Source organism: Ursus americanus, chromosome 2 (genome assembly GCF_024610735.1).
Source record: "Ursus americanus isolate L20-20 chromosome 2, mUrsAme1.1.p, whole genome shotgun sequence".
NCBI lineage: Eukaryota > Metazoa > Chordata > Mammalia > Carnivora > Ursidae > Ursus > Ursus americanus.
Window position 1 is genome coordinate 37,554,343 of NC_142128.1, and position 27,691 is coordinate 37,582,033.

Below are 27,691 nucleotides of genomic sequence, written 5' to 3' on the forward strand. Positions count from 1 at the left end.
CTCGGGTGCGCCCGCGTCTCCCGACGACCCCCGGTACCGGCAGCTAGGAGGTCCTCAAACTGGAGCCCGAGGCGAACCCCTCTGGCTGCACGTGACCGCTCGCAGCAGCCAACGCCGAGAGCCGGCCGCTGTTCCCTCATGCGGCCACCACCACCCGACCTCCCGGCCTTCGTACACCCGCTACCACCTCGGCCAGGAAGTTCTCCCACCCCGACCGGCCGCGCTCGGCGCGTCTCCAAGACCCTCCCCCTCCGGCAGGTGCGTTCCGAGGAGCCATCCCTGCCTCCACAAACATTTCCTGCGGGAACCGCGGTGAACCCAAGGTGCAACTAAATACCGCGGCCGTGTCCTAAACTCACCCTGCCTGCTCCTCAACACTGAGCGGACTTCGCGGGCTGCCGCACACACCTGTGGCCACTAGTGCCTCGAGCGCCGTTCTCAGCCGCGCCCCGCCTCGAGCCGGCCGGAAACGCTCCCAGCCGCGCGCCTGGGCCGCGGAGGACGACGGGAAGCGGGACTCCCGGGACGCTCCGCGCGTGCGCGGGCGCTGTCCTCCGCTGGGGGCGCCGGTTGGCGCATGCGTAGGCGCAAGGCTCTCCGTTGAGAAGGTGCCTCGGCGGCCCCGGAGGTAGGAGGAGTCGGGCTTTAGGGCTAGAAGTCTGTAGTCTGGAGAGGAGGTCCAGTCACCTGGGGCGTTTCTCGCTGTCGAGGGTGAGGGAGAAGAGCCTTTCTCGCCCGCGGTGTAGAGGCGGGAGCCGCGCTCGGGTGGAGGGGGCGGGGGCCGCCTGGAGGGAGGAAGGGTGAGGAGGGGATCGGGTACCCACGGGGTCACGGCCCGGGGGTCAGGCTGGCGATCGGAAGCCGCCGCCTGGCTTTGTAGCCGCCAGAGTCGTTGGCAGCCCTCCTCCAGCCCGAGCCCCCGCCCGCTTGCGGTGTGTCACCGGGTCAGGGGAGCGGGAGGGTCCAACCCGCACGGCCCACTCATTCATTGCGCGCCTGCTGCGAGCCGGGTGCCCCAGCGGGTACCGAGCGGTTTAGACGCAAGTCCCCAGCCCTCCGGAAACTTGCTGCTTCCCTCGGCAAATACTGAGCGAGCATGTATAGGAGGTGGGCTGTTGTCGGGCTAACGTCACAGGCCCCGTGGAGACTCCGTGGGGAGTGTGGAATCTGCTCTAGCTTCCCATGTCCCACGGGCTCTATTCAGGCGCCCGGACACCGATCCCTGCGCTGACTGCAGCCTCCTCTCCCACTGTACCAAAGTCTTTGCGGTTGAGTGATTGAACAAATGTCGAGCATTTATTTATTTATTTATTTTACAAATCAGGTGTCTAATCAGCCAAAGAGAATATGGAATAAAATAGATGGGTCTGTGCCCTCCTTAACTTTTGAGCTTAGTAGGGGACAGATAATAAGTGAATAAAAATGTAGGTGCTGATGCCCTAGGACCACCCTCTTGGATTTGATCCCAGCCCTGCCACTTCAAAAGTTGTTTCAAGTTAAGCCAGTTCCTCACTCTTGTGCCTGACTCCTTGCTGTAGAGGGATGACAGAAGACACTAAGGAATAGGATTGTGGTAAGGGTTACATGAGTTAGAGTTGTAAAGCAATTAGACCCGTGCCTGGCATACAGTAAGCATTCAATAAATGTTATCACAAATGATTGTAATTTGTGATATGTGCGATTGTGAAAACAGTGTGTGATGATGGAAAATAATGGGAGTGGAGGAGGTCCACTTGGAAGCTCCGGAAAAATAGGTAATTGGACTACTCCCGCCGAGGAGATTGCACTTTCTGTCACTGGGTCATTCAGTTTTGAATTTTGAATCACACTAAACGGTGCCAGTGTAAATAATGCCCATAAGACCCAGGCTTTGCGGTGGTCACCATTCCAGTCACTTGAGTTTGGACAGCTCCTGCTGAAGTGAGAGAGGGTGGAGAAAAGTGGCCCTTTTTTTATTTGGAAGCATTGCTCATATTAGTGATGGATGAGCCTCCTGTGCTCCTGTCTTATTTCTTCCCAAGCGTTCAAGTGTGTATTCTCTCCATTGGCTGCCCCCTCCCCCTGCACATTAAGTTGCCTGTTGATAGGGCCTAAGAAAGAGTTTTTCTGCATTTGGCCATCATCCTGTTTCCGTGGTGACTGCCCTTCATGGGATTCATTTCCCAGATTTCAGTAAAAACAATACTCTTCCAAGATGCTCATGTTCTTTCTTTGATGGGTTTCTAGATCCCTCCCCCTGTGTGGTATTATGATATCCTGTAATACCATGAGTTTGTGTTAACCAGGCTGTACCTGAGTATTTGACACAGATATTGTTACTCTGAGGACTTTGGCCATACTCCACATCCTCTTGTACCTACCTGGAAGAAATGGCATAAAATGCAGTGTCTAATTACATTTAGATGCTTTTGGTTTTCCACAGATGTGACGTTAAATGAACCAATGTGCTTTATCACTGTGGAGATCTTGGAGAATCACCTGAGCGTGAAGTTCATATGTATCCTATCTCAGAGGCATCTGTTGGACAACAAAAGCTCTCAGATCTGAACTTTAAACATGCTGTTTAACAGGGGCTCAATTTGAAGAAAGGCATTTTAAATCCTTATGGAGGGGAAAGCACTACTTTTTGCTCAACTGTGCAAACTCTCCAGGTGTCCTAGTGTGAAGCAGAGAGGAGCCTTAATGGAGCTTCAAGTCTGAGCAAGGCCCTGCTAGGCTCCTTCTCGGGCCCCCAGATAAACCTCACACCTCTGAAGACCACCTGCAAGCCTTAAAGCTAGTCAGATGATGGATGAGTCAGATGATGATTTTAAGGAACTCTGTGCCAGCTTTCTCCAAAGGGTGAAAAAGAATGTCACCAAGGAAGTGTCAGGGGAAAAGAAGACACAAAAGGCCTCAAACAGCACTCAGATAAGCAAACCAAAGAGGACCAAACCAACTGCTACCAAGGGCAAAACGCTTCAAGGCCCCAGGGAGAGGACGACTCAGTCTGGCAGCCAAGCCCCAAGGACTAAAAAGCAAGGGGCGCCCAAGTGGCAGAGGAGTGAACCCGCTCCCCCTGAGAATGGAGAGGGAAGAGTGCTTGCTCCTGCTGTGCTCCAGGAGAGTGTGCAGAACACCCAGACAGGTAACTGGGCCAAAACCACTGCCAGGACGTTTCCAAAGAGGAAACCAGAGGTGACTACTGTTTTAAACCAGGGGTCAGAAAACTTTGTGAGAAGGGCCGGACAGTAAATTATTTTGGCTCTGCAGCCCTGGTCCCTGTTTGCAACTTCTCAACTCCCTAGACAATGTGTAAGCACATGCATGGGCTGCGTTTCAGCAAAACTTCATTAACAAAACAGGCAGCCCCCTGAGGACCATAGTTGGCCAACTCCTGTTTTAAACAATGGTCATAAAAAAATATAACCCCTGTGTGAATTTTCTCCATGATTATGTTTGGGGCCCTCTGCCCTTTTAGAGTTTCTTATTAATGTTTACATTATGTATTTGACACAAGTTATGTGACCATGAAAATAATGCTGCTTCTCTCATTTTCTTGAATTCCTTCCAGAGAGGGTAAGTTGCAGTGATGCCGGCCAGGTCGGTAAGGCTGCTTAGAAGGCAGTAGGAAGCTGCCAGATAGGCTTAAATCCCAGGAGAATCTTCAGGTCCTTCCTTTCTCCTCCAAACACCTTTATTCCTTTCTTTTCCTTTGTTTGTTTGCTTGAAGCAATTTTCTTACCCCGCTGCCCTCGGTCTTGTGCCACGTTTAACGTGTGTCTTCGAGCAGAACTGAGAACCAGCCTTGCATAGGGTCGTTGGGCTCCTGTGTTCTGTTTCTAAATATTTCTCACCTTCACTTCCTGATCTGAAATGGTATTTTTACTATGTGGTCAGCATGATCTCTCAGTGGAATAGTGATAAAGAATTAGCTCTCAGAGACTGTTGTAAGGCTGCAGTAGTGTTACTGAAACATCATTGGTCCTTCAGGCCCCTTTGGGAACAGTGAAAGCTATGCATGATTCCCCCAGAAAACTGCACCCCCACACACACCTGCGAAATTGACCGACCTGCAGGGGCTTCATGAATCCCCACCAGAGGCCATCTGTGGACACCAAGTTAGAGAACTTATAACCTAGGAAGATAAAAATGTTTGTCATTAATATTTCTTTAATAACAGCTTTTCAGAAAGAATTTACATTCTATAAAATGCACCCTTTTAAAGTGGGCAGTTCAGTGGTTTTAGTGTAGTCACAGAATTGTGTAATCGTTACCACTGGCTAATTTTAGAACATTTTTGTCCCTCCAAAAATAAACCCTGTGCTCATTAGCAGTCACTCCCCGTGCTCCCTCCTGTCACATGTATTTGTGACAGGTCTATTTATATTACCTCCAATGGTGAGGTTACCAGTAATCAGTCCTACTTATACTTGAGAGTTAAACCTAAACTAGTTGGTAAAGGACCCCTTGAAACTTGGGTCTAACCTGTATCTGATGGAAGAGTCTTCGTATCTCCAGCTAGAACAGATGCCTGTGAATGTTTTCCTCTTTGCCAGAAGCTTCTCCGGACAGCAGCTCCCAGCCCCCTCCTTCCTGTCCGACAGTGGTGGCACCAAGTCCCTCCAAACCCCGGATGGCAGAGTTGGTCCTACGGCGAATGCAGCAGTTCAAGAGAGCAGACCCCGAACGCTTGCAGCATGCTTCGGAAGGGTGCTCTCTGGAGGCTACACTTGAAGAAAACGCCCCAGAAGGCCCTGCAGAGGAGATGACGGCAGGGAATGGTACGATGGGAGTTTTGTATATTCCCATCAGGGATGAGTTCGAACTCTGGAGAAAGGGGGGCAGGAAGGAACCCGCATTCCTTGAGCTGCTGGTGGGGGGTGGGCGCTCTGCCCGGTGCTGTACCTCAGCCACTTCACTGAGTCTAGCCAGAGAATGAAGGGTCCCTTGGGTCACTTTGCACTTAGCTTCTTTGACAAGGTACCTCTTCCTCTTTTTATTTTGACTTTTTATTATGAAAATTTTCCCGTACAGAAAGGTAAAAACAAACAAAAACTACAATAAATCACCATATCCTTAACCTGTATTTAACAATTGTTAACATTTTGCCATACATTTTTTATATCTCCAAATATATATGATTCTTCTATACCATTTGAAAGTAAGTTCCAGACATCATGATGCTTCCCCCAGCAGATCTCCTACATGATCATGGTGCTGTTGTCACACCTAATTCCCTAATATTGCCTAGGATCCAGTTCATATTAAAATTTCCCCTCTTGTCCCAAGGACACGTTTATAGCTGGTTTCTTTTTTTCTGAGCAAGGACCGCCAGAACTGTAAGTCCCACATACACCACACTGCATATGCCACACTTCAGTGGTCTCTTAAAGTCTAGACTCTAGAACAGTCCCCTTGTCTTGTCCTGGTTTGTTTTTTTTTCATGATACCAACTTTCAGAAGAGTCCAGGACAATTTTCTTTCTGAATTTCCCACTTTCTAGATTTGTTTGATTGTTTCATCCTGGTGTCACGTAACCACTTCCCGTAGCCCCTGGGGTGCATCACAGGCGAGTAAACCAGAGGTCCAGGCGGTCCCAGGTGAAGACAGCTTGGCACCAATGGTGCAGGTGCTGTGCAGGGCACATTGTACCACCCCAGAGGCATGTCATATCCCTGGTTCTATCTACCCCAAACGACATAAGCCCTCATCTCTGGTGAAAGTACACCAAAGGGGAAAAAATAGGCAGAAACCATATGGATGGCCCTACAACTAACAAATCTGTAGTGTCCTGGTCCTGCATTTGCAGACTGCACCCTGGGAGCGCCGAGGATTCTCAGGCGACCTCTAAGGCCCACACAGGCAGTGATAGGACACCTGCCATGGCATCAGTCCCTGCAGCACCAGTGGGGTGCTCAGCCAGAACACGAGCTCAGCACCTGCCCTACACGTAACTTAGCTGTTCCCATAGATCTTCACAGCATACCCAGTAATGCTCAGTGCTCGGGACAGAGACACTATTTCTTTGTTTTAAAAAAAAAATAGGGCACCAAAATGAAGTGTGATGCTTTTCTGGCTTCTGTGAAAGAGTGGTAGGCCACAGGAGTATTTGAGAACTGGGGATTTACGAAGTTCTCAGCATCTCCTTGTGAATGCCGAGGGTCTGCTCCAGCAGTATCACATGTGACAGGGCCACAGCGGTGGGCCCGGCCACTTTGGGAGCCACCTCCGGACTAGAGTCAGTCCTTTTGTCTGATGCTGGGAAGGAGACCTGTGTTTTAAGAGAGAAGGGCATTTCACTTTGATCTAGTTATTCTAGGGTGGGCCACCAAAGGTGACAGGAATAGGAAAGGCTGAGCTTTGTAGAGAGAACCTAGACTTCCTGGAATAGGAGCCTTGTAAACCTGGAACGCCTGAGGTAGACGACTTCGGCATGAATGGGAAAAATGAAAGGCGCGTTCTCTAGGACCTTGCCACTCAGACAGTGGCCCTGCACCAGCGACGTCTCCTGGCCCGGGAGTTGTCCCAAATGGGGAATCTCCGGAAGCTTCACCTAGACCACTGGGATGAGAACCTGCATTTTAACAAGCTTCCTGGGATTCTTCCGCATGTTACTGTTTGAGAAGTATGCTCGGGAGCCCTGTTTGCATCCCCCTCACTCCCTCACTGACCGGTGCTGGGTCTGCTCTTTCCGCGCTCCCTCTGCTGTCTGTGCGCTATGAGCTCTGACCGGCGGAGCAGACGTCTGATGGTGAGCTCATCCTCATGGACACTGTGCCTCCTTACAGGGTCCAGGCCCGGGCTTCCTGCCACACAGAGCGACGCTGCAGTGGCCTTGGCCCTGCAGCAGGAGTTTGGGCAACAGCAAGCATCCACCCATGAGGCTAACCTGGAGGAGATGGGTCTGTTCTTTTGCCAGATCTGTCAAAAGAACCTCTCAGCCATGAACGTGACACGAAGGGAGCAGCATGTGAACCGGTAGGAGCAGCTTGACTGTCGCCTCTCTGTGGTCACCTTTCCCATGGGTGTGACAGACCTGGGGGAATCTGTGGTGGGGATCTTGAGACACCTGACCGTGACCATAGCACCTCAGTGTTGGTGTCAGCCTGTCCTTACTGGTTTTTTAAATGGCTTTATTGAGAGAGAATTCCCACGTTACACAGTTCGTCCTTTCAAAGTTAACAATTCTATCAATGGCTTTTATTTATTATAGTCACAGAATTGTGCAGCCATTACCACAATCGATTTTAAAATATTTTTGTTACCCCAAAAAGAAAACCTGTCCCTGTTAGCACTCACTCCCCATTTTCCCTCTGCCAGCCCCTGGCAACCGCTGATGTACTGTCCCTGCGGATTTTTCTGTCAGGACGTAAGTGGAATCATACAGACATAGCCTTTGGTATCTGGCTTCCTTTCCTCAGTGTTTTCAGGGTTCCTCCAGGTTGGAGCACGGATCAGAATTTCATTCCTTTTTACGGCTGAATAATACCGTCACATGGATAGACCACGTCTTGGTCATCCTTTGATGGCTATGGATTTTTTCTGCGTTTTGGATGTTGTGGATAGAGCTGCTATGACCATGTGTTTCTCGTATTAGTTTGAGTATCTGCTCTCACTTCTTTGGGGCAGAGATCCACTGTGGGATTGCCACTGTCTGATGTGGGAGTGGGACTGCCACTGTCTGATGTGTCCTTGCTCTCTTCAGCCACCTTTGCTCACACAACCAAAATGTAGGGTTTGGAGGCTGACTGCAGGCTGTGTGGAGAACAGGCTGGGGCCCACAGCCTGTCCATGCTGACATGGTCGCATGTTACCAGGGAGAGGGTTCTCCTGTGTTTATTGTCTTCCTCCAGGTGCTTGGATGAGGCTGAAAAGGCACTGACACCCTCCACACCTCGGATCCCCGAATGTCCAATTTGTGGCAAGCCGTTTCTCACCCCAAAGAGCCGAATCAGCCACTTGAAACAGTGTGCAGTGAAGATGGGTGTTGGTCCCCAGCTTCTGCTCCAGGCCGTGCGGCTGCAGACAGCTCAGCCTGACGGGGCCTGTGGCACCATGGCATCGAGGTGAGGCAAATGGAAAGGAGAAAAATCAGAGAAATACTCTGATTTTTTCTGTTTAAAGCCTTTTGTAGTGTTAGAGAACAGTAGAGCCCTAGAACCCTCCTTGATTCTGGAAATGAAACATTTGAGGAGAAATCAAGGCACGGTCTCCGTTGGGACGGAGGAGGAGAAAGATGCTGTACCCTCAAAGGCTTTGAAATGGTCCATGTGGGTGTGTCTGCAGAAAGGATTGGTAGGACTGGTTTCCTGAGGTCCTTCCTGAGATTTTCCCATGCTTGCGGTCCTACCAGTGTCCTCTGGAGCAGTGAGGAATCTGGTCCTTTCATCCATTCCTTTGAAGCGTGCCATAGCTTCCGCCTCCGTGCGGCCCAAGTCTCCTACTATTCACGGAACAGGACTCAGCATAGTTCACAGAGTTGACAAGACAGAACCACAGGCCTTTTTTTTTTTTTTTTTTTTTTTTTTTTACGTGCATGAATTAAATGCTTAGGTGTTACAATTGGAGGCCTTGCTCCTACCTAGCTGGGAACAAGTCCTAGGCGTGCAAATCACAGGCACACTAGCAGCTCAGCTCCTCTCCGAACTGCCCCTGGTGCTGTGGACGGTGCATTACAGGGAACGAGCTAGTGGAGGCCCTGGACTTCTGTAGATTTGGGACTTCTTTCCTTTGACAGCCGTCCAGAGCAAAGGGAAGGCCAAGGGTGGTGGCTCTGTTTGTCCTGGCCATTGCCTTGCACACAGGTTACAGGCATCTGAGCTGGGCCCATGGTGAGACTGGGGTGGACAGAGGTGGATTCTTAGCTGGTGAGCCTGTCTATATCATAGCACATCAGCACTAGCATCTCAGAATTAGAAGCCTTAAGGCCCTAGCATAGACATTATCTAAGCTATTGCTTACCTTTTGCCAGGACTGGATGGGAACCACCTACTCAGATGAAATATATCTGCTTTTTCAATACCTGAGAAGAGAAACAAGATGTGTGTGTGTCCTTCTAGAAGGCTGATAAAGTAGAAAACTATACTAAATGGACACCCTCACCGAGGCTTCAAGCCTCCTCTGTCCGAAGGCCAAGTCTAGGGTGTGTTGAACTCTGAGGTAGTCAGATGCTGGAACGGCTCCTTGCCTTCTGGGGAGCTGTGGTTATGATGTGGGGTTCCCGGGAAGCTGACCTGAATTAGGACTTGCTTAGATCTTCCAAGGTGATACCTGAGGTTCTCGAGCCATCCCGGGCCCAGGGGACAGCATGAGCTTCTGCAAAGAGCGCTTTCCAGAGCACCCCCACAGCTGGGTTTGAGCTCCCAGTTTCTCTCTTGCCTTTGCCCTCCTGTTTCTTGCTCCGCCTGTTGGGGTTCACCAGGCAGTCTAGGTTCTCCAGCTGGAAAAATCCTTTAAGCAAATCTCCAAGCCAAATGAGTGCTCCTGTACACTGACCTCCAGGCTGGCTGACCATGGTGGTGGTTGAAGCTGGGAGGCCTTTCCTTCAGGCCTTGGGCAGAGGCAATGCCCACAGGCCCCTGCAGGAGGGGAAGGGATCCTTCCCCAGCGTGGCCACCAGGACTGCCTGAGGGGCATCTGAAGTATCGATGGGCAGAAGTTGGTAGCTCCAGGGTCCAGGCCTCTCTCGTCCAGCAGGGACGCCCTCACACCTCTGGCCTTGCTAACTTTTCTGTTTGGTTGCCTTTTAAGCTCCAGCAGTCACGTTGGAGGTATGAAGCGGAAGGGAGCCACCAACAAGAAGGAGCTGCAGAAAAAGCGGAAGGTCATGGAGCCTGAGGCGCCATCTGAGGACCTACTGGTGGCCATGGCTCTGTCCCGGTCTGAGATGGAGCAGGAGGCCGTGCCTACGGTGCTCAGACTGGAAAGCGCTTTCTCTGAGAGGATAAGACTGGGGGCAGGTAGGTGTGGCCCCCAGCTGGCAGAGCCTCACCACACTGCTGCTGAGCCTCAGGGTGTGTGGCAGCTCTGTCATCGACCCTGTGCTTCTGTTTCCCTTCAGAAAAGAAGAGCCGTAAGAGGAAAGCACCTGCATGCCCTCCCCCGTTATTGGTCCAGGACCCGGAGACCACAGGGAGGCAGACAGAGGATCGAGTGGCCCAGCTCTTTGCGGAGGAGATGGAGCTGTCCAGCACACCGCCACTTCCTGCGAGCAGGATCCTAAAGGAAGAGCTGGAAAAGGCCAGCCGGCATCTGCGGCCGCCTGGAGGGAAGCAGAACTTTCTGTGGGAGGGCAGCGCTCTGACGGGGGCCTGGGCTCTGGAAACCTTCTACACCGCGAGCCTGGTACCTCCCATGGTGCCCCAGCGGTCCGCCAAGGTGGGTCCTCCCCTCTAGGCACACGGGGGGCTCAGGGCAGAGGCTGCCAGTCAGGACGGCAGCCCTGGGCATCAACAGAAAGTCTGAAAAGTAAGGAAGGGCAGAAAGTCAGGTGTGTTGGCTGTAGCATATTTCTCTGTATGACAACAGACGGCTCTCCTGGGAAGAACAGGGAGGCCCACTGGTTCCCACATGTATCCTGTTCTTGGAGGGTTTGTTTGAAAAGCAGTCCAGGGCCCCACCCCCAGGTGGCAGGTATAATCCACCTGTGGTGGGGCCCAGGAACCACACAAGCCTACTGCAGGTGGGCCTGGAGTCACTGCATGCTCGATGCCATTTAGATAACATTAGGGGGACAGCACCCACAGGGACCTTTCTGCCCATGTAGATGTAACAGGCATGGCCTTCACTGTGACGGAGAAGCCCGCTGATAGATGGTGATGGGAGAGAGCTTCCCAGGGTTGCTCTGGGCTGTGGCTGGCGCTCTCAGGGACCCTCTGTGTGGTGGCTGCTGTGGTGGCCACATGGTCACCTGGCTTCCTGACTTCTTTCAGGGTCTTACCCAGGAGCCCACACTGCTGCCGGTGCTGCCTGACCAGCCAGAGCTGGGTGTGCAGACGCCACCTGCTCTCCGCAGTGCTCCACCTGCGAGCCATGGCCCCAGGAACCTGTCACCTTCTGCCAGCCAGAGAGAGCACCAGGCCCTGCAGGACCTTGTGGATCTGGCGGGAGAGGGGCTGAGTGCCACCCCGTGGCCCTGCAGTGGGGGCCCGGCCAGCTCAGGAGGGGCCTCAGGTGAGACGCTGGATGGGACCCATGGGCCAGCCCTGCCCTCCCAGCCCTCCCTCCCTATGGCTGCCGTGACCAGCTGTCCTTGTGGCCTGGGGACAGCTGCTCAGATCTCAGGTTCCCTGGCTTGTCCCCATATGATGGGGAGAACGCAGTGTCTGTAAGTACTTTCCTTTTTTTCCTCAAAGATAGATATCACATGGGTGAGTCCATCACAATTTCCTCCAACTTTAACCAGTGACAGAGCCCTTGCCCAGAGCCAGTGATCGTGCAGACTGTTTTTACTACCTCTGTCCCTCCGGGGGAGCGGGGAAAAACTCAGCGGGTAGTTCACGCAGCGAAGAAGCCCTTAGGTAAAGAGCATCTCCAGGGTGCCTTTGGGGTCGGCTCCCTGACACCTGATGCTCTTTCCTGGAGACTGACGTTGCCAGGAGGTGATGTTCTTTTAACCTGTGAATCCTTCTCTCAGGGATGGATGTGTTGCCCACTGGCCTTCCACCGACTGGGTTTGTCCTGCCACCCAAGGAGAAGCCCCCGGACAGCAGCAGCCAGGCTTCGGTAAGCACCGGGGCTCCTCACTGTGGGCTGCACGGCCTGGCCCTGCTCCCGGCTCTGTGGTCCTGGCCACCGGAGCTCGTCCTGTGCTCTGTGCAGTCAGCTCCCAGCCGGCCTCCAGAGCCTCGCACGAGTCCGCTGGCCTCCTCGACAGCCTCTGAACTAAGCCAGGCAAGAGCCCACGGGAGCCAACTGTCCCCCTCTAGGGCTCTGCCATGAGGCTTTTGTCCCTTCTGTCCTTGAACTCTGGGGGTTCAGTAGCCAAGCCTTGGGATCCCGCTTTGTCCTGAGAGCCCACAGGAATCCCCATTGCTCTATGAGGTGGCCTTATGCCCCAAAGTTTCATTCATTCGTTCAGGACCAACTGTGTGCCTCCGCTGGTCCCGCCTGGTCTCCAACTAAGGGTTCACGTTCTGCGTCGGTGACGCTGGCTTGGAAGTTGGGTTTTCCTAAGAGTGGACGTCATCCTGCTAGTATATCGGTATCAGCCAAACTTCACCCCAAGGTCTACCTGATGACCAGGGCACATAGTCAGAAAAGGACCGAGACTCCTCTCAGCCGGGTACCTGAATGGCGTGGGCTCAGGGTCCCTGCCTGTCACATCGGGGCCGCACACGGTGCTTGTGAAGCGCTCAGCCCGGCTGCGGCTGCAGCTTTGCTGTGGCCATCATGCCTCCGCTTGCTCATCTGCCCCCCACCCCCACCCCCCCATGTTAGGCCAGGGGGCTCAGTGTAATGGAGAATCTGAGAAAGAAGCTAGCCTTGTGCTAGTCTGTACTGCTGAGAGCCTCAGGGCAACAAAAGGTGGGACCCGAGTGGGAGCCCTGCAGACAGGGGCTCGAGGCACCCCTGAAGTTGGGGAACTCGCCGTGAGACGTGTCTGCTCCCCTCCTTCCAGCTCACCCTCGGTTTGCTGCTGGCCGACTTCAGAGCCATGGTCAATAACCCACACCTGAGTGACGTCCAGTTTCAGACGGACAGCGGGGACGTGCTTTACGCCCACAAGTTCGTGCTTTATGCCCGATGCCCCCTTCTCATGCAGTATGTGAGTATGGACCCCGTCCCTCCTCCCTCCCGCTCTGAGTGCGTTTGGAGGCTCCCCTCTGGCCTCCTGCCCCCCCCCGCCCCCGTGCACCCGCCTCCCTCCCTCCCTCCCTCCCTCCCTCCCTCCCTCCCTCTCAGTGTACCTGTTTCAGTCGGGAGACACACGTTTGAGCTTAGGAAGTGGTAGGAGGAGATGAGCTAAGGATTTCTTGATCGGTTGAATAAAAATCCATTTTCTGCAGAACAGTTCCCTTTTCCTCTATTTCCGTAATTATGAAGTCCTAATCGACCCGCTGACAGACATTTCTGTGCTGACCTGTGCCGACATGCATCAGACTTGAATGTCGTGCTGCGGGGATCCGGGAGAGTGCTGCTGGTCTCCACCAGAAAGCTCTCATGCCTCCGATGTGTCTGTCAAGAGGGAACCGGCTGGGTGCTTGACCCTCCACCACAGTCTGATTTTGCCGACAGAGAAGTTTTAGGGCCTGACGGCAGAGCTCCTGACCAGCACACTGGCGCGACCCTGGCTGATGGCGGTGCTGGGGAAGGGCTGCGAGGAGGCATGGGGACGCACGGAGCCTGCTGGACCCTGTGTGTGGCCCCGTGTCACATCTGTGAAGTCGTAAACCTTCTGTGCTGTACTTCGCCCCCAGGTGGACAGTGAAGGCTTCTTCGCCGCGGAGGACGGTGATCTGCGGGGTCAGCGTGTGCTGCTGAGTGACGTGAGCACCGAGGCCACCTGGGCACTCCTGCATTACCTGTACACTGCAGACCCTGGCGTGCCGGCCCGGCTGGCCCCCGACCTGAGCGCTCTGGCCCACAGGTCCGACTGCTCTTTGCATTTACCTCCCGGTGTCTGACGTGAACCGACGTCTCGGTTCACAGGAGGCTCGCAGGAGGGTCAGGGCTGAGTCCTTCCTGTACCTGCTAACCCCGGGTTTATGCTCAGTGCTGACCTTGCCCAGGACGTAGTGACTGGCAGTCGGGCCAGAATGGACACTGGCAGGAGAGTCCAGCACTGGCTGAGGCGGCCTCCGCCGGGTCACATGGCTCTTAGCTCCCTGGGTGTGATGAGGGGGCGGTCCTCAGCCTCAGCTGCCCCCAGACGCTGCCACTCCTTGGTCGTTCGGCCACAGAAGCTGAATGGCGGCTGTTCTTTCTCAGGTCCCAGGAAATAGTGTAAACAGGAGTGTAACGCCTAGTGTAATTCCCATGGGTTTGCACGCACTCAGCTTGTCCACGCGGTGTGTTGGGAGAGGCGGCTGCTGGCTCAGCGAAACAGGGTGTTCTATCTCCTGACAGGGCTGAGGGCCCCTGGGATAAAACCATGTTTGTCCAAGGCCCTGTAATCCCTCAGGTGCACTCCTGGGAAGGGATCAGCTCGGCCTCTGGGGTCCTGAGTGTAGGAGCCTTCAGGGAGGCAACAGGCTGCTGCACCCCTCGGCCCGGGCTGACTGGGACGGGTTTGGTCTTCGGGGTTTGCGTCTGTCTCAGAGCGTCAGGTCCTTTCAGGGTAGCACACTCTCTGGCTTTACAGCACTACCGATTCCTTCCTTCACCACCACCTTCAGCTCAGCCCGACGCACCCCTTTGTGTGTGAGTTAGCAAACCCTGCCCTAAAGGTCCACGAGTCTCTTCTGGAGCTCAGCGGCCTGGGGTGTTCCCGGCTGTGAGCACGGGCACCGTCTCTGCAAGAGAGCAGGGGAAGGGCCAAGCCCGAGGCACGGTTATCCTCCCTGTGAGGACTCACGCTGCGATGCTCCCTGCACTGGGGCGCGGCTACTGCCCCTGCAGGGTAGTGACGCGTGGCGCTTCCTCTTGCAGGTTTGGTGTTAGTGAGCTTGTTCTTCTGTGCGGACAAGCGCCTGATGAGATGGATTCAGAGGACAGACTGTGGAAGAAGGAAGAAGAGGACTGTGAAAGCCGCGCAGAGAACTTCCAAGAGCTCTTGAGGTCCATGTGGATAGATGAAGAGGAAGAAGCAGAGGCTTTGTTGAAGTCTGAGAGCCATGAAGAAGACAGAGAAAAAGTGAATGAAGCAGAAATGGAAGAAATTTATGAATTTGCAGCCACCCAGCGAAAGCTGCTCCGGGGGGAAGGAGCTCCAGAGATCAAGGAAGAAACTGACCAGTTCGGGGACGATGGTCCAGTGTCTGTGCAAATCTTAGCAAGTGGTCAGGTTGGCGAACAGCCAGAAAATGCAGGACAGATGGAATCGTCTGGTCAGGGAAGAGAAGAGGCCCCAGCCAAATGGAAGAGTGTGAGACAGTCCACTCCCCTGCCACTCAGGGGCCAGTGTGCGGACGAAGAGAAAGCAGGGTCCCCAGAGGAAGCACTGGGTCGTTTCGGCTCTCCTCGCCCTTCTGGGGGCTGTGGGGCAGGGAGAAAGGAAGGTGCGTTTTGGTGCTCAGCTGATGCCCCTGAGGCCCGGCCATTTTCGTCAACTCCCAGAAGATGCCGTGGACCATCCCAGATGACGAGCCATCTCCAGGAGGGCAACGGCACCTTCTCGGGAAAGGGGGCAGGGAGCCCCTGTACCCCTGCTCGCTGGCAGGCACCACTGTGGCGCCCGTGCCTGTCACAGCCCCCTGGGGGCCAGAGTCCCAGCCGGCCATACCCTTGTCCTCATCTCAGGGGTGAGTCACCCTCGCCAGGGCTGCAGCCACAGGGCAGAGCTTCCACGGCAGCCTCCGAGGACCCCCCATCAAAGCAGAGGAGGGGCAGGAGCCTCTTCACATTACTTAAAGATCCAGGCCTCCAGAAGGGTGAAGAACGTGGTTTCTCGTTGGAATGCAGAAGTAAAGGGGTTCTGATCTCCCCTGAAAAGTCTCCATCCATTGACCTAACCCGGTCAAAACCTGGCCATTTGAGCTCCAGATCTCAGAATACTCCATCCAGCAAGAACAGAGAAGATGAGATTATCCTTTTATTGGATTCAGATGAAGAGCTGGAGCTAGAACAAACCAAAATAAAGTCAGTTTTTAATGGTCCCCTGGGAGAAAGGAAAGTTCTAGAAGTTAGCCCCAAGTCTTCTGAGCTGTTTTCTGTCATCGACGTCGATGCAGATCAGGAACCTTCCCAAAGCCCAGCAAGGAGAGAGGCTTCCCTGCAGGGTGGGGAGGAGGGGCCAGCAGGGAACCGGAGCTCTGTGGGGGGCAGAGGGACCCCTCGGCTGTCATGTGACCCCGAGAGCGGCCCCGAGGAGGACAGCACCACGGATACCTCATGGCTCGTGCCCGCCACGCCACTGGCCAGCAGAAGCCGGGACACTTCCTCACAGACGCAGATAACAGGCCTCAGGTCCAGGGCTCCGGCAGATCACACGGCTGAGGTCAAGCCCTGGACCCTGTTAGAGAACAGGGGTGGGCCCGAAGCCACAAGTAAGTTTTCAGTCATCACGCCCCAAATGTCCTTGTCATGCCTGGTCCCCGTCCATGCAAGCAGCCCCGACGGCAGGAGCCCTTCCAGGCCCCACCCCGGGCGCCACCAGCACTGCTCTCCGGCTCCCTGTTCCGTCTCCGGCGGCCTTGCCGATCTCACCGGGCAGCCCCGGAAGTGCTCGCCCCTCAGGCCGAGGCTGCTGAGTCAGGCCATCGCGAGTGAGGTGGTGGAGGTGGAGGACAGTGAAGATGAGCAGGAGGCAGCCTCCCGGCAGGTGAACAGCAGCCCCCTGCTGGACGGCGACCCTCCGACTGCAGTGGACGACTGCCACTGGCACGTGGAGCCCCTCTCACCAATTCCCATCGACCACCTGAACCTCGAGCGGACCGGCCCCCTGAGCACCAGAAGTCCGGGCAGTAAGGCCGGGGAGGCTCCGGCTGGCAGCGGCTGCCGCTCCCCAGCCCTCCCGGGTGCCACCCCCGCCCGAGGAAGCTGCTCCGGCCAGACAAAGTCTCAAGAGAAGTCCCCTCGGGCCGGCTCGCCTGGGAGCAGCAGGCCAAGCTTTTTGAACTCCACTCTGTGGGACGACTGGGATGGAGAGGAACAGAAGTCTCCAGAGCTCCTTCCTCCGGCCCAGACGCGGAGCGCTGATGTTGCTGCACAGAACTCAGAAGGGCTGGAGACGCCAAGTGAGTAGAGGGAGGTAGTTGTCTGTCACACTGTTTCACACTGAGGTGCTGGAGGGGGCAGTAGAGACAGACAGGGCGGCGGGGCTGCAGGGCCTGCTGGGCTGGGGCGAGCCCCCCCACCCCTTCCCTGCAGAAGGAGAACTAGCCTGCTCTCAGATGTGCTGCTTAGCCACTTCCTAAACCTGCCTGAGTCCCATGGCTCCCCCAGGCCCTTGTTCAAAACCCCCATCGGTGGACCCCACTCGAGAACACTCGGCCAGCGCTTCTGAGAGGCCAAAGCAAGCAGCTGCGGTGCACTTAAAATCAGGCAAGGGTGGCTCCTCACAGAGTCGCACATCGTGTTGCTGTTAGGACCCAGCATCTCCCCAGGTGAGCGCACCGAGATCGGGACAGACACAGGGTCACAGCAGCAGTACTCACAGTAGCCAAAAGGGGGAAGCAGCCCAAGTGTCCACCGGCTGATGAATGGATCGATAAAACGTGGTGCATTCGTAGCGGCGTGTAATCTGCTACAGGAAGGGAAGGCATGAAGCACTGAGCCGTGTTACCTCATGGGTGACCCTCGAAAACATGGCACTCCGTGAGAGACCTCCGTCACGGAAGACCACACAGCCTGTACCTGCATTTCTCTGAAATGTTTGGAGCGAGCAAATCTGTGGAGACAGAAAGTAGACGAGCAGTTGTCAGGACGGGGGCGGGGGGGGGGGTGTGCTGGGTACAGAAGCTCCTCTGGGGCTGAAGAAAACGCTCTGGAGCCAGAGGTGGTGGTTGCAGTGAATTCGGACGCTGTGAACGTACTAAGTGCCTCTGAATCGTTCACTTTAAAATTTTATGTGAATTTTCATCGCAATTAAAACAACAGCAGATGGGGTGAGGGTGGGGGGTTGGCTGTGAGTCGCGGTCCTTCCTCAGCTACCCCCCAAGCCCACGGAGGGTGCAGTTTCCCAGCTCATGTCAGTCATAAGGGAGAATCAGAGTCCCCAGGGTCAGCCCCTTGAGCTGCTGCTGCCCACGCCCAGTCCCCTGGCAGGCAGATCCCGGTAGAGCCGGAAAGGCCTGGTGTTCCATTTCCTCCCAAAATCTGAGACCAGCTGGGCATGATTGACCAACACTGTCAGCCTGGTGTGGGGATCAGAACTGCCTGGAGAGCTGCTTCCAGCATCCGTGCCCAGCCCCCACCCCAGAGCCGAGACCAAGAATTTGCATTTCTAACCAGTTCCCAGGTGGTGCTGTGAGAACCAGACTTCAGACCAGGGACTTTAGTCTGAACTTGAGGTAGGCTTCCAGGAGGTGATAAATTTTCTAAAATTATATAAAGAATTTTGTGCTTTTTTCAGAAGATCACCTGTTTTCATTGGAGTCTCAAAGGGCTCCATGCTCATAAAAAGGATAAAAACCAAAGTCCATAGATTTCTAAGTTGTTCATCTTTAAAATACCGATTTCTTTTTTAAAATAACAGCTTTATTGAGCTATTATTCACATATCATAAAGTTCACCCTTTAGACAATTGAGTGGCTTTTAGTACATTTACAGTGTTCTGTACCCATCCCCCCCTTCCACCCATGCCCCCTCCCATGCCATCCGTTCCCCCCCCCATGCCACCCATGAACGTTATGGTATGTGAATAATAGCTCAAAAACTTTGGTTTTTATGGTAGCCACAAAAGCCATACCACGCAGTTCAGTGGTTTTTAGTACCATAACGGTGTTGTGCAGCCATCACCACTAGGCCCAGAACATTTTCACCGTACCCATCAGCAGTCACTCCGGTGCCCCTCCCCCCAGCCCCTGACAGCCACCAATCTGCTTTCTGACTTGTTCCCAGAGCATCAGCACTGCACGAGGCTATGGCCCTAGTGATGTGCTGTGTGATGCTTTCCAATGGGAAGACAGTTCTAGTGTCAAACGGTGAAGGAGTGGAGCAGAGTGGTGGCTGGGCTTTCTTCAAACGCACTATTTCTCTTTGTGCTACTGCTGAGCTCCGAAGACGTAAATCCAGGTCCCTTGTGCTGAAACATGTTTCTTTTGTTCTACCTAGAAGGTGCTAATCGGAAGAACTTGCCCCCGAAAGTGCCCATAACGCCCATGCCAAGGTACTCCATCATGGAGACTCCAGTACTGAAGAAAGAACTGGATAGGTGGGTGGTGTTCTGGAAAACTTGCTCAGGGGTCCACTCCCCCCTGTATGGGTCCAGGCTTAGTGAGGCTGGGAGCTGAAGGACCAGCTATGGGACTCTGGTAGCGGGAGCCGCTGGGGGACAGGAGCATGTGTGACTGCTGGCTCTCCACACACTGCTCCCCAAACTACCCGTCCCTGAGAAGCTAAGAGCTGGGACTCCAGGTACCCATCAGTTGATAGATGTCCATGTATCCTGTGGATGGAGATGGGCCGTGACCTTAACAGTCTGAATAAGGAGACCTGATTTTTTAAAAGAATATCAAAACTGTCACATCCCAATCAATGCTACTCTTACCACTACCACCATCGCCGAACCTGGGATGGCCCCTCTGGAGTATTCTTCAGAGTAAGCTCGGTTGGTATGCAGAATAGACACCTCTGAATGCTCACAAAAGTCAGGCATTTAAGATTTCATTTCCACAAAGCCATTAATTTGCTGAGAACTGTTTGCTCTGTGCTGAAGCTCACCTGTTTCCCCACTCAGGTTTGGGGTCCGCCCTCTACCCAAACGCCAGATGGTCCTCAAACTGAAGGAGATATTCCAGTACACTCACCAGACTCTGGAGTCCGACTCAGAGAATGAGAGCCAGTCCTCGCAGGTGCTTCTGGAGGCTCCGCACAGCCAGACCCACACCAGCAGGTCCTCCAAGGCTCCCAGGGCCTGTGGCCATGCCCGGCTGGAGGCCACTTCTGGCCCTCTTCCCCAAAGGTCCAAGGGGTCCACTAAGACCAAGGGCCCCCAACATCAAAAGAAACAGCCTGGTGGAAGCATCCCTCCAATGGGCATATCACAGGCCAACGAGGAGCATCCAGACCCTGATGGGGACGCCCAGCTCCCGGCGTCCCAGGAATCGGTGGCCTCCTCTGTGGACAGCAGTGACAGCTCCTTTAGCTCGCAAAGGTAATGGGATGGGAGGACAGGGCCAGTGGCTTCATAGGTCCTCTGACCCCCAGTCCATGAGTTGGCATAAGCCAGGCCTCACGCTGAGGTTGCCTTCTGGATTTGAACTGCAGGAAACTGAGTTGGGGTGAAGGGCAGTCACCTGTGAGCCTCCTGAGCAGACCTGTGGCGCTCCCATGTCTTCGCCCCACTGGATGCTCTCGTGAGGGGGGCCGGCTGCTAGCAGTGCACCGTGGCCGAGGGTCAGAGGTGGCTCGGGCTGGCAGCTGGAGTGCCAGGAACATGGCAGCCTGGAGCTTCCCGCCTCCCAGGGAGGCCATCTGTGCCGGTGTCGGGCCCTGCAGGGGACACAGAAACACTCTCCTCCCATCAAAGGGGCTCCTGGTCTTGGGCTGCTGGAGAGAGGAGTGTCACAAAATGTCTTGTCTGGTTTTTCTCAGTTCTTCCTGTGAGTTTGGAGCGGCTTTGGAGTGCGCAGAGGGTGAAGAGGGCGAAGAGGAGGTTAGCGCGTCCCAGGTGGCCGTCCACGCGGCAGCCACGGAGGAGGCCCTGAGGCGCTACATCCGCTCCAGGCCAGCCCTCTACCGCAAGGTGCTACTATACCAGCCCTTCGAGCTGGCGGAGCTGCAGGCCGAGCTGAAGCAGCACGGCATCCGCGTGGCCACGGCCAAGCTGCTGGACTTCCTGGACGCACACTGCATCACCTTCACCACCGCGGCGACCCGGAAGGAGCGGCTCCATGGGAGGCGGCAGCTGCCTGTGGGCAAGAAGCCGGGCCGAGCGGGCGGGCCGGTCTGCCCCTCCGCGCCTCTGGCCGTCGGCAGCCTGTGAGCGGCCGCGGTCCCCGGCAGCGAGCCAGGCCTCCATGGCGTTTCTGGGCCTGGGGACCGCATCCGCCCCCCGCGAGAGGGGCCACGGCACCGAGCTGGGTTGGCTGTCCCCAACTCCGTTTCCTGGAGTTGTGTTTGGCGCGTGGCCCCCACGCCCCTCCGTCTATTGGCGCCCAGTGTGTCTCCCTCTAACCCTGCCGTGCCCCCAGGTGCTTCAGAAGGGCCGCGGGCGGCCACCAGCTGCCCAGGGCGGGGCGTGTCAGGCACAGAGTGTCCCTGTCCTGAGGTGGATGCCCGGGGCCAGCTTGCCCCTGCCCCGTCTTCCTTCTCAGCACTCGGGCCGTAATCACAGCCTCCACCAGCACACCACGAGCCTCTCGCGCTGCCACGCCTCAGGTGCTCTCCTGGCCCAGCTGTCCCTCCCAGACACCTGTCCTTGTCACCAGCAGTCTCCAAAACGGGCCGTGCAGCAGGGCCCAGCACAGCTCTGAAGTCCCCAGAATACACATGTTCTTTGTTAACTGGCTTTGTCAGTGTGTGGTAAGGCTGTCTCCGGCCTCAGGAGCAGTGTGGAGCAGAGCTGACGCCAGAAAGGAAGAAAAGTTGGGGTGTCCACATCCTTGTGAATGTCTCGTCTGTTTTAAATACAGTGCAGTCCATTTTCTATGATGTGCAATAAAAACAAAAAGGCTTTATAAAAATCTTCCAGATGCTACACTGTAGAAAGATAATGAGGGAAGCTGACTGGGAGCTTCACCCACAGCTCCCTTGCTGCCCCCATACCCGTGTCTGCAGAAGGGCTTTGTGCCTGTCCTTCATTGCAAGGGGTGACCCAGGCCTGCTGGCTCTTCATGTCCCTTTGGTTGGTAGATAAGAGATGTATGTTCATCCATTCGTGCACATTTGTCAGTCCATAGGCCCACATGAAGACAGTCGCTCGAAGCACTGAGCTCCAGTCCTTGATGCTCAAAGTGAGGTCACACAGCAGTGTTACGGGCATTGTTACGGATACAGGCTTGGGCCTGCCCAGACCCACTGAGTCAGAATCTGCATTGTACAGGATGAGCTTGTAACGCCCGCTCTGTCCTGTGTGCTGGGCCCCATGGAGAGAGGCCAGAAATCAGCTGGTGCTTCTAGCCTTCAGCCAGACTCTGGCCTGTCCCTGTGCTGGATGTGAGGGTTGGTGCTCAGGTGGCCTCAAGGGACAGCCTCCTAGAAGAGGGGGACGGTGAGCTGCCTCAGGTGCACGTAGCATCCAGGGAGGTGAAATAGGGATTTTTGAACACAAGGTGTGTGTCCTGGTCTAGGACCAGGCAGACACTGCACACTGCCCACTGGCAGGGGTTAGAGGGAATGGCGGGATGCCAGGGCTCAGATCTCACGGCTAACAGCAGATGAGACTGGAGATGGAGTCTGGCCTGGTCTAGAAGGTACCATGTGTTTCTTATACCAAGGACTTGCTCTCCTACCCTAGCATGGACTGTTCTAGGGAAGTGAGGTGGGGTTTGAGAGGTGGGAGGCTACTCGGGAGTCCTTACCTGGCTTCGCTGGCTCCTTGTGGAGACCCTGGACTCAGACGAGCAGTTCTGGGTGTACTGGGAGCCCTCACAGGTTGATAAGATGTTGGGGAAGGGGTTGAAACAGGTAAAAAGCCATAGGCCAGGCAGAGGTGGGGGGCTGGGTAGTGAGGCCTGGTGGCCGAGGGCCTTGGCCAGGTCGGGTGCACATAGCATGCCCCCAGGGGCCAGCAGGGGCCTAGCCAGGGCCCAAGCCCATATGCAAAGCAGGCAAAGGGGTTAAAAATGAGCCCCACACTAAAGACATCCCCACAACCAGAGAATTGGCAATGTCCTTGACCTTTCAACAGAAGCCAGACCTACTGACTCGGCAACTGGAAAATTAGGTCCAGCTCACTGGTTGAGAAGGAAAATGGTGTGGAGGAGCTGCCCCATCCCAGCACCTGGGGTGAGGCTGGAGGAGTGGGGCCTGCAGTGAGCCTCGTGCTGCACAGGCGCTTCCTTCCAGAATCTCTGCCCAGCCTGGTGAGGGGTACTTAGCACAAGAGGAGAACATGCTGAGCCCCAGGGCTGTGGAAAGCCACGCAACACCCATGTTTTGCTGTGCTGTGTTGAGACCTCCCAGGCCTGTCCCCTTCCTGTGGCCGGCCAGGCCACGGCCACTCAGGCAATCACAGGAGAGCCACAGCCCAGCTCAACCAGGGCCCAGGCAAGGGGGCCCCCGGGGACCTGCACAACCCACAGGAAAGCCCCTGCCCTTGCAGGCAGGAAGGCTCGGGCTGTCTCTGAGTTGGGAAGGGCCAAGACCACTGCTTGTCTGGCTGTCACAGCTCTGGGTGGACAGAAGCCCAGCATGAGAACAACCGTGGGAGACTGTGCCCCAAACAGACAAATGCCCAGGAGAGTTAGGAGGAAGGCCTCCAGGCCTCTCACGGAGGAGCCGGCAGAGGGAGCCCATGGACCAGCCCTGTCTGGCCATGGGCCATCCATGCGAGGCAGAGGCCAAAGTTGCAGGGGAGAGTGCCTGAGACCCCCACGGAGGGGACTATTGCCTCCCGTGCGCAGGATCCCCCCTCCCTGAGCTGTGCAGGGGGGAGCAGAGCAGGCCTCTTGGCCTCTTTCATGTGACGGATACCCACCAGGCCCCTGCGGCTTCCAACATCCTGTGGGCGGCCTGGTTTCAGACGCCTTCGCTGCACGTCCCAGCCACGGCTACGGTGCGTGCTCTGATGGCCAGGAGCCTCAGCAGGCTTCTCGAGGGCAAGGCCCATGCCTCTCCCCCCGCACCTGGCAAGCTGCGGGGGCCTCTGAAGGCACTGCTGGAAGGGAGGCAGGGAGGGGGGCACAGAAGGGTATCATTGCACAGAGTACTTCTCATCTGCCACCTCGGTTCCCTCTGCTCCCCTCTCCTCCATCACCTGCACAGAGCTCTGGAGAACAGGTTGATAGAAGCACACGGCCCCTCCCACTGCCCTTTATCCACAAGCTGCCACATCATCTGAACCCATTACCCTCCTGCTCTACAACCATCAATGGCTCCCAGTTGGTTTGCTTAGGAAACTGAGGCACCCATCCCTTGGCTCCCACCTTGTCTCCATGGCTCCACATTAAGGGGCTTGCTCCCTGCCACTGGAGGATGTCCTGTACTTTTCCTCTGTTGTCATGCTTCTCCTGTTGTCTACTCTGGACATGCCCTTCCCCCTCACCCCTTTGCTCTCAGCGCCGCCCACGTGCTGAGGGCCATCTCCGGGGCCAGAGGGAACTGCCACACTCTGCTGTTTCAGGGTGCTGCCGGCCTGCCTTTGGGAAGACACTGGGGTACAGCTGGGTTGCAGCTGCCTGCTGGGTGCTAGAGAGAGGAAAGCATGGGGGATTAGACAGGATGACGAGGGCCATGGCCACAGCAGAGTGTGCCAGCCTGGAAGTGAGAGGACTCTGCTCCAAACACAGCGGCCAGCTTCCTGCTGTGTGGCCTTGGGCAAGTCACTGAATGTCCCTGCAGCCAGTCTAGTTTCCCCAGCACCCCCCGAAAGCAAAGGTCTGCTGGTGGTGAGACTGTTTTCCTCTGGGGCCTTGGCTGGACCTCACTTTTGAGCATGACGACTGCAGGGGTCCTCAAATCCAGATCCTGGAGGCACCCCCTGCCTCTCTAACTTACAGGGTGGTAACAGGGCCAATCCGGGCAGCTGCGGCTCATTGATCTGAGAGGCTGTTGGCTTTTGAAATCAGACAGGAAGGAGGGTTGAGGTGGAGCCCGGCACAGGAAGAGGTGAGGAGCCCCAGCTGCCGTGACAGCCGGTGGGCTTGGGGGACTGCAGGAGCTGGCAGGCTGCAACCCCACTGCCCTGCACAGTCAGCGCCTCCCCAGCCCTTGCCACGGGACCTTGCTCCTGCCTTGCACAGATCCTGAGGGCTCGTGGCCCAGCTGACTGGTCACAGAGAATCCCAGGACACCCCTCCACCACGCAGTTGCCTCCGTCCACTGGAGCAGGGCTGAGCCTGGGAGCACCGGGATGGAGCACCCCCAGCCCCCCAGTCTTGGCATCCCTAGGACGACGAAGCCCAGGGGGTAAGTCAAGCCCAGGCTGGCTCAGTACAGGATGGGGGAGGAAGAAGAGACTGCTGGCAGGAAGGACCGTGACTTTTAGGGCCTGAGCTGCTCTCGGGGGCAGTGGGTGCTGAGAAGATATTCCATGGGTGCTGGGAGCTGCTGAGCAGGACTAGGTCACTGTGTGGAATAAACAAACATGTGCCCAAGGACAGCCCACGATGGGCCAAGGGGACAAAGCCCAGCTCTCCAGGTACCAGTGATGGGCTAGAAAGAGCAGGAAGTAACCAGAAAGGCAGGCAGACAGAAGGGAGGTTGAATGGTGCAGCCCAGGAGTGCAACCTGGAATCTGCAGACCCAGGCTCCATTCCTGGCATCCCCGTTCCACCTGTAAGATGGGGGTGACAGTACCAGACCTGCCTCAGGGTCCTGAGGGCCAAGGGCAGGCAGTGCAGGCTGGCTGGGGTCCAGCACAAACGCCACCCCCATGCGGGGTGAGCAGCCCCGGGGGGTCTCTTCCAGCCACACCTCTGGATGGGGATGAGGCTCGTCATTTTGAGAGACAGTAACCACAGAGGCCTTCTCAAAAGAGGTGCCACTGAGCTGCGCCAGGGGTGGCTGCTGGCTGTGGGGTCCTCCCCGTGGCCAGGCTCCTGGGTTCCCAGGGCTCCTCTGGGTCTCCTCAATGGGGGCAAGGCTTTCCCTGAGCGGGGGTCTCACTCCTGGCCATCACAGGCCACCCTGTGGCTGGCTCCCAGGTGGGGGTACAGGCTGGCTGCCCCTCCTCTGTCCCAGGGGCAGTGCAGTGGCAGGAGGGCCGTCTCCTGTGGCAAAGGCACCACTTCCTCCCACCTCTGGGAAAGGATGTTTGGTTTCCAGTGGTCTGTAGCCATGGACCCGGGCTACGTCAAGGGGGCTGAGAACTGCGCTCTTGGGCCTTGGGAGGCACAGTGGGGGCAGGGAGTCGGAAGAGAGGAGCACCCAAGAGGCTGTGGCCTGAGGGAAGGGCAGCTCAGGCAGGAGGTCAGCACTGTGGGGCGCTTACAGCCGTGGAGTGCAGGTGGGCAGAGAGAGGCTGGCTGTCATGCACAGGCCACAGCTGGCTACAACTAAGGCCCTGGGGAGGGAGCGCAGGACAAGACAGGACCTGTTGGCAGAGCGATCAGTAAATCGGGACCTGTGTCTTCTCAGGGATGAGACAGAAGCTCAGCTGTCGCAGGGTCTGAGTGACAGCAACACCAGAGAGCACAGGTCCTCCGCTGCATCCTACCCCACAGACGAGGTCTGGAGGATGCATGGGCAAAGGGAAGCTGTCCTCTGGGGGAGAGGCAGTGGGCCCCAGGCATCTATCTGGCCTGGCTCTGCCCATGACAGCTCAGAGCTTCTCATACTGACCGACTTCTGGCCTTCAGATTCCCAAGGCAGCCCAAGGCCCAGCCGCCCTCTGTCTTCCCGCCTTGTGGCTGGCGGGGCCTCCACTCTCACTAGAGTGTGTTTACACTGGGCAAGACCTTTCTGACTATCCCTGGTGGACATGTGGCAACCAGACAACACTCCACTCAGAGGCCTGGGGCAAGTTCCACCCTGCAGGGCAGCATCTGGGCTACACATAGGGCCTGTTCACACAAGTGGCCAGGTAGCTGTCCCATGGGGGGAGCTCTCTCATCAGCCTCCGATGTTGGCCCTGGGTTTTAAAGATTGTATTTACTTATTTGACAGAAAGAGAGAGTGTGCGCAAAAACAGGGGGAGCGGCAGAGGGAGAAGGAGAAGCAGGCTCCCCAGTGAGCAAGGAGCCCGATGCAGGACTCAATTCCAGGACCCTGAGATTACGACCTGAGCCAAAGGCAGATACTTAACCAACTGAGCCACCCAGGCGCCCTGGCCCTGGGTTTTAAAGTATAAGTATATCCCATGTAACATTTGGGATATACTTATAGTGAAAGAACAGATGTTATCTGAAACTCAAATTTTCCTGGGTGTCCTGTATCTTAATTTGCTAAATCTGGCACCTCCAGGCCTGAGGTCGGCAGGGCAAGAAAGACAGGTGACTGATTCAGAGGAAGTGTTGGTTTCCAACATGGAGAGGCTGATGGGACTGCGGGGTGGGGGCAGGGGGAACCTCACCCCTCCCACCTTCCCAGACACACTTGGTCTTGTCTCCTGTCCCCTCACTCTTGCCTGCTGTTGTCCTTCCTCTGTCACTTGCCCAGCCTCTCTGGTCTAGCGGTTCTCAATTCTGGCTGCTCCTTACAATCACTCACGTAGCTTTAAACTACGAACATGCTGAGGCCCTACCTCACACCAAATACATCTCTAGGTGGTTGGGCTAAGCAGTCACTTTTTAAAAATCGTGCTCCATAGAAGGACCGTATGATTCAGCAATTCCGCCTCTGAGTACATACGTAGCTCAGAGAACTGAAAGCAGGGACTTGAACAGATATTTGTACACCCATGTCCACAGCAGCATCTATTCACAAGAGAAAAGAGACGGAAACAACCCAAATGTCCGTCAATGGATGAATGAATACACAAAATGTGGTCTATCTATACAATGGAATATGATGTAGCTTTAAAAAGGAATGAAATGTTTATATATGTTAAAACAATGATGAACCTGGAAAAGCACGCTCGGTGAAGGAAGCCAGACACAAAAGGACACACGCTATACAATTTCACTTATATGAGGTCCCTAGCATAGTCAGATTCATAGCGACAAAAAGTAGAAGGGTGGGTGCCAGGGGCTGGGTGGAGGAAGATGGCAAGTTAGTGCTTAAGAGGGGCAGAGTTCCTGTTTGGGCGATGAGAAAGTCACAGCATTGAAAATGTACTTAGTGCCACTGAATTGTACACTTAAAAAATGGTTACAATGGGGCACCTGGGTGGCGCAGTCGTTAAAGC

The 27,691-nt window shown here is 55.6% G+C and overlaps 2 protein-coding genes and 1 long non-coding RNA gene across 5 annotated transcripts in view; 2 read left to right on the forward strand and 1 right to left on the reverse strand.

Annotated features, from left to right (window-relative positions):
* Positions 1 to 540: 540 nt before the first annotated feature.
* On the forward strand, positions 541 to 21,444 carry SLX4 (SLX4 structure-specific endonuclease subunit). Of its 3 annotated transcripts, none has more exons than XM_087871034.1 (15): positions 541 to 628; positions 2,423 to 3,127; positions 4,539 to 4,763; positions 6,771 to 6,960; positions 7,836 to 8,048; positions 9,733 to 9,941; positions 10,043 to 10,359; positions 10,914 to 11,154; positions 11,618 to 11,706; positions 12,602 to 12,748; positions 13,401 to 13,570; positions 14,572 to 16,817; positions 18,856 to 18,955; positions 19,481 to 19,897; positions 20,338 to 21,444. In XM_087871034.1, the coding sequence occupies exons 2-15, from the start codon at positions 2,785 to 2,787 to the stop codon at positions 20,726 to 20,728; spliced, it is 5,298 nt and encodes a 1,765-aa protein (XP_087727160.1). In that variant the 5' UTR covers positions 541 to 628; positions 2,423 to 2,784; the 3' UTR covers positions 20,729 to 21,444. The 3 variants fall into 3 exon arrangements, with proteins under 3 accessions (XP_087727160.1, XP_087727153.1, XP_087727162.1); XM_087871027.1 differs by having other exon boundaries at positions 569 to 711; XM_087871036.1 differs by having other exon boundaries at positions 569 to 711; positions 4,542 to 4,763.
* Positions 5,412 to 13,407, reverse strand: LOC148110545 (uncharacterized). Its single transcript, XR_015728166.1, has 2 exons — positions 12,891 to 13,407; positions 5,412 to 10,442 (listed from the first exon to the last, which is right to left on the reverse strand). It is a non-coding gene; the product is annotated as an uncharacterized LOC148110545 (long non-coding RNA).
* A 3,061-nt stretch (positions 21,445 to 24,505) lies between the features above and the next one.
* Positions 24,506 to 27,691, forward strand: part of NLRC3 (NLR family CARD domain containing 3) — a 32,757-nt gene continuing 29,571 nt past the window's right edge. Inside the window, exon 1 of the mRNA XM_045784024.2 lies at positions 24,506 to 24,813. The gene's annotated coding sequence lies outside the window, so the exon portion shown is untranslated. The remainder of the gene's footprint in view (positions 24,814 to 27,691) is intronic.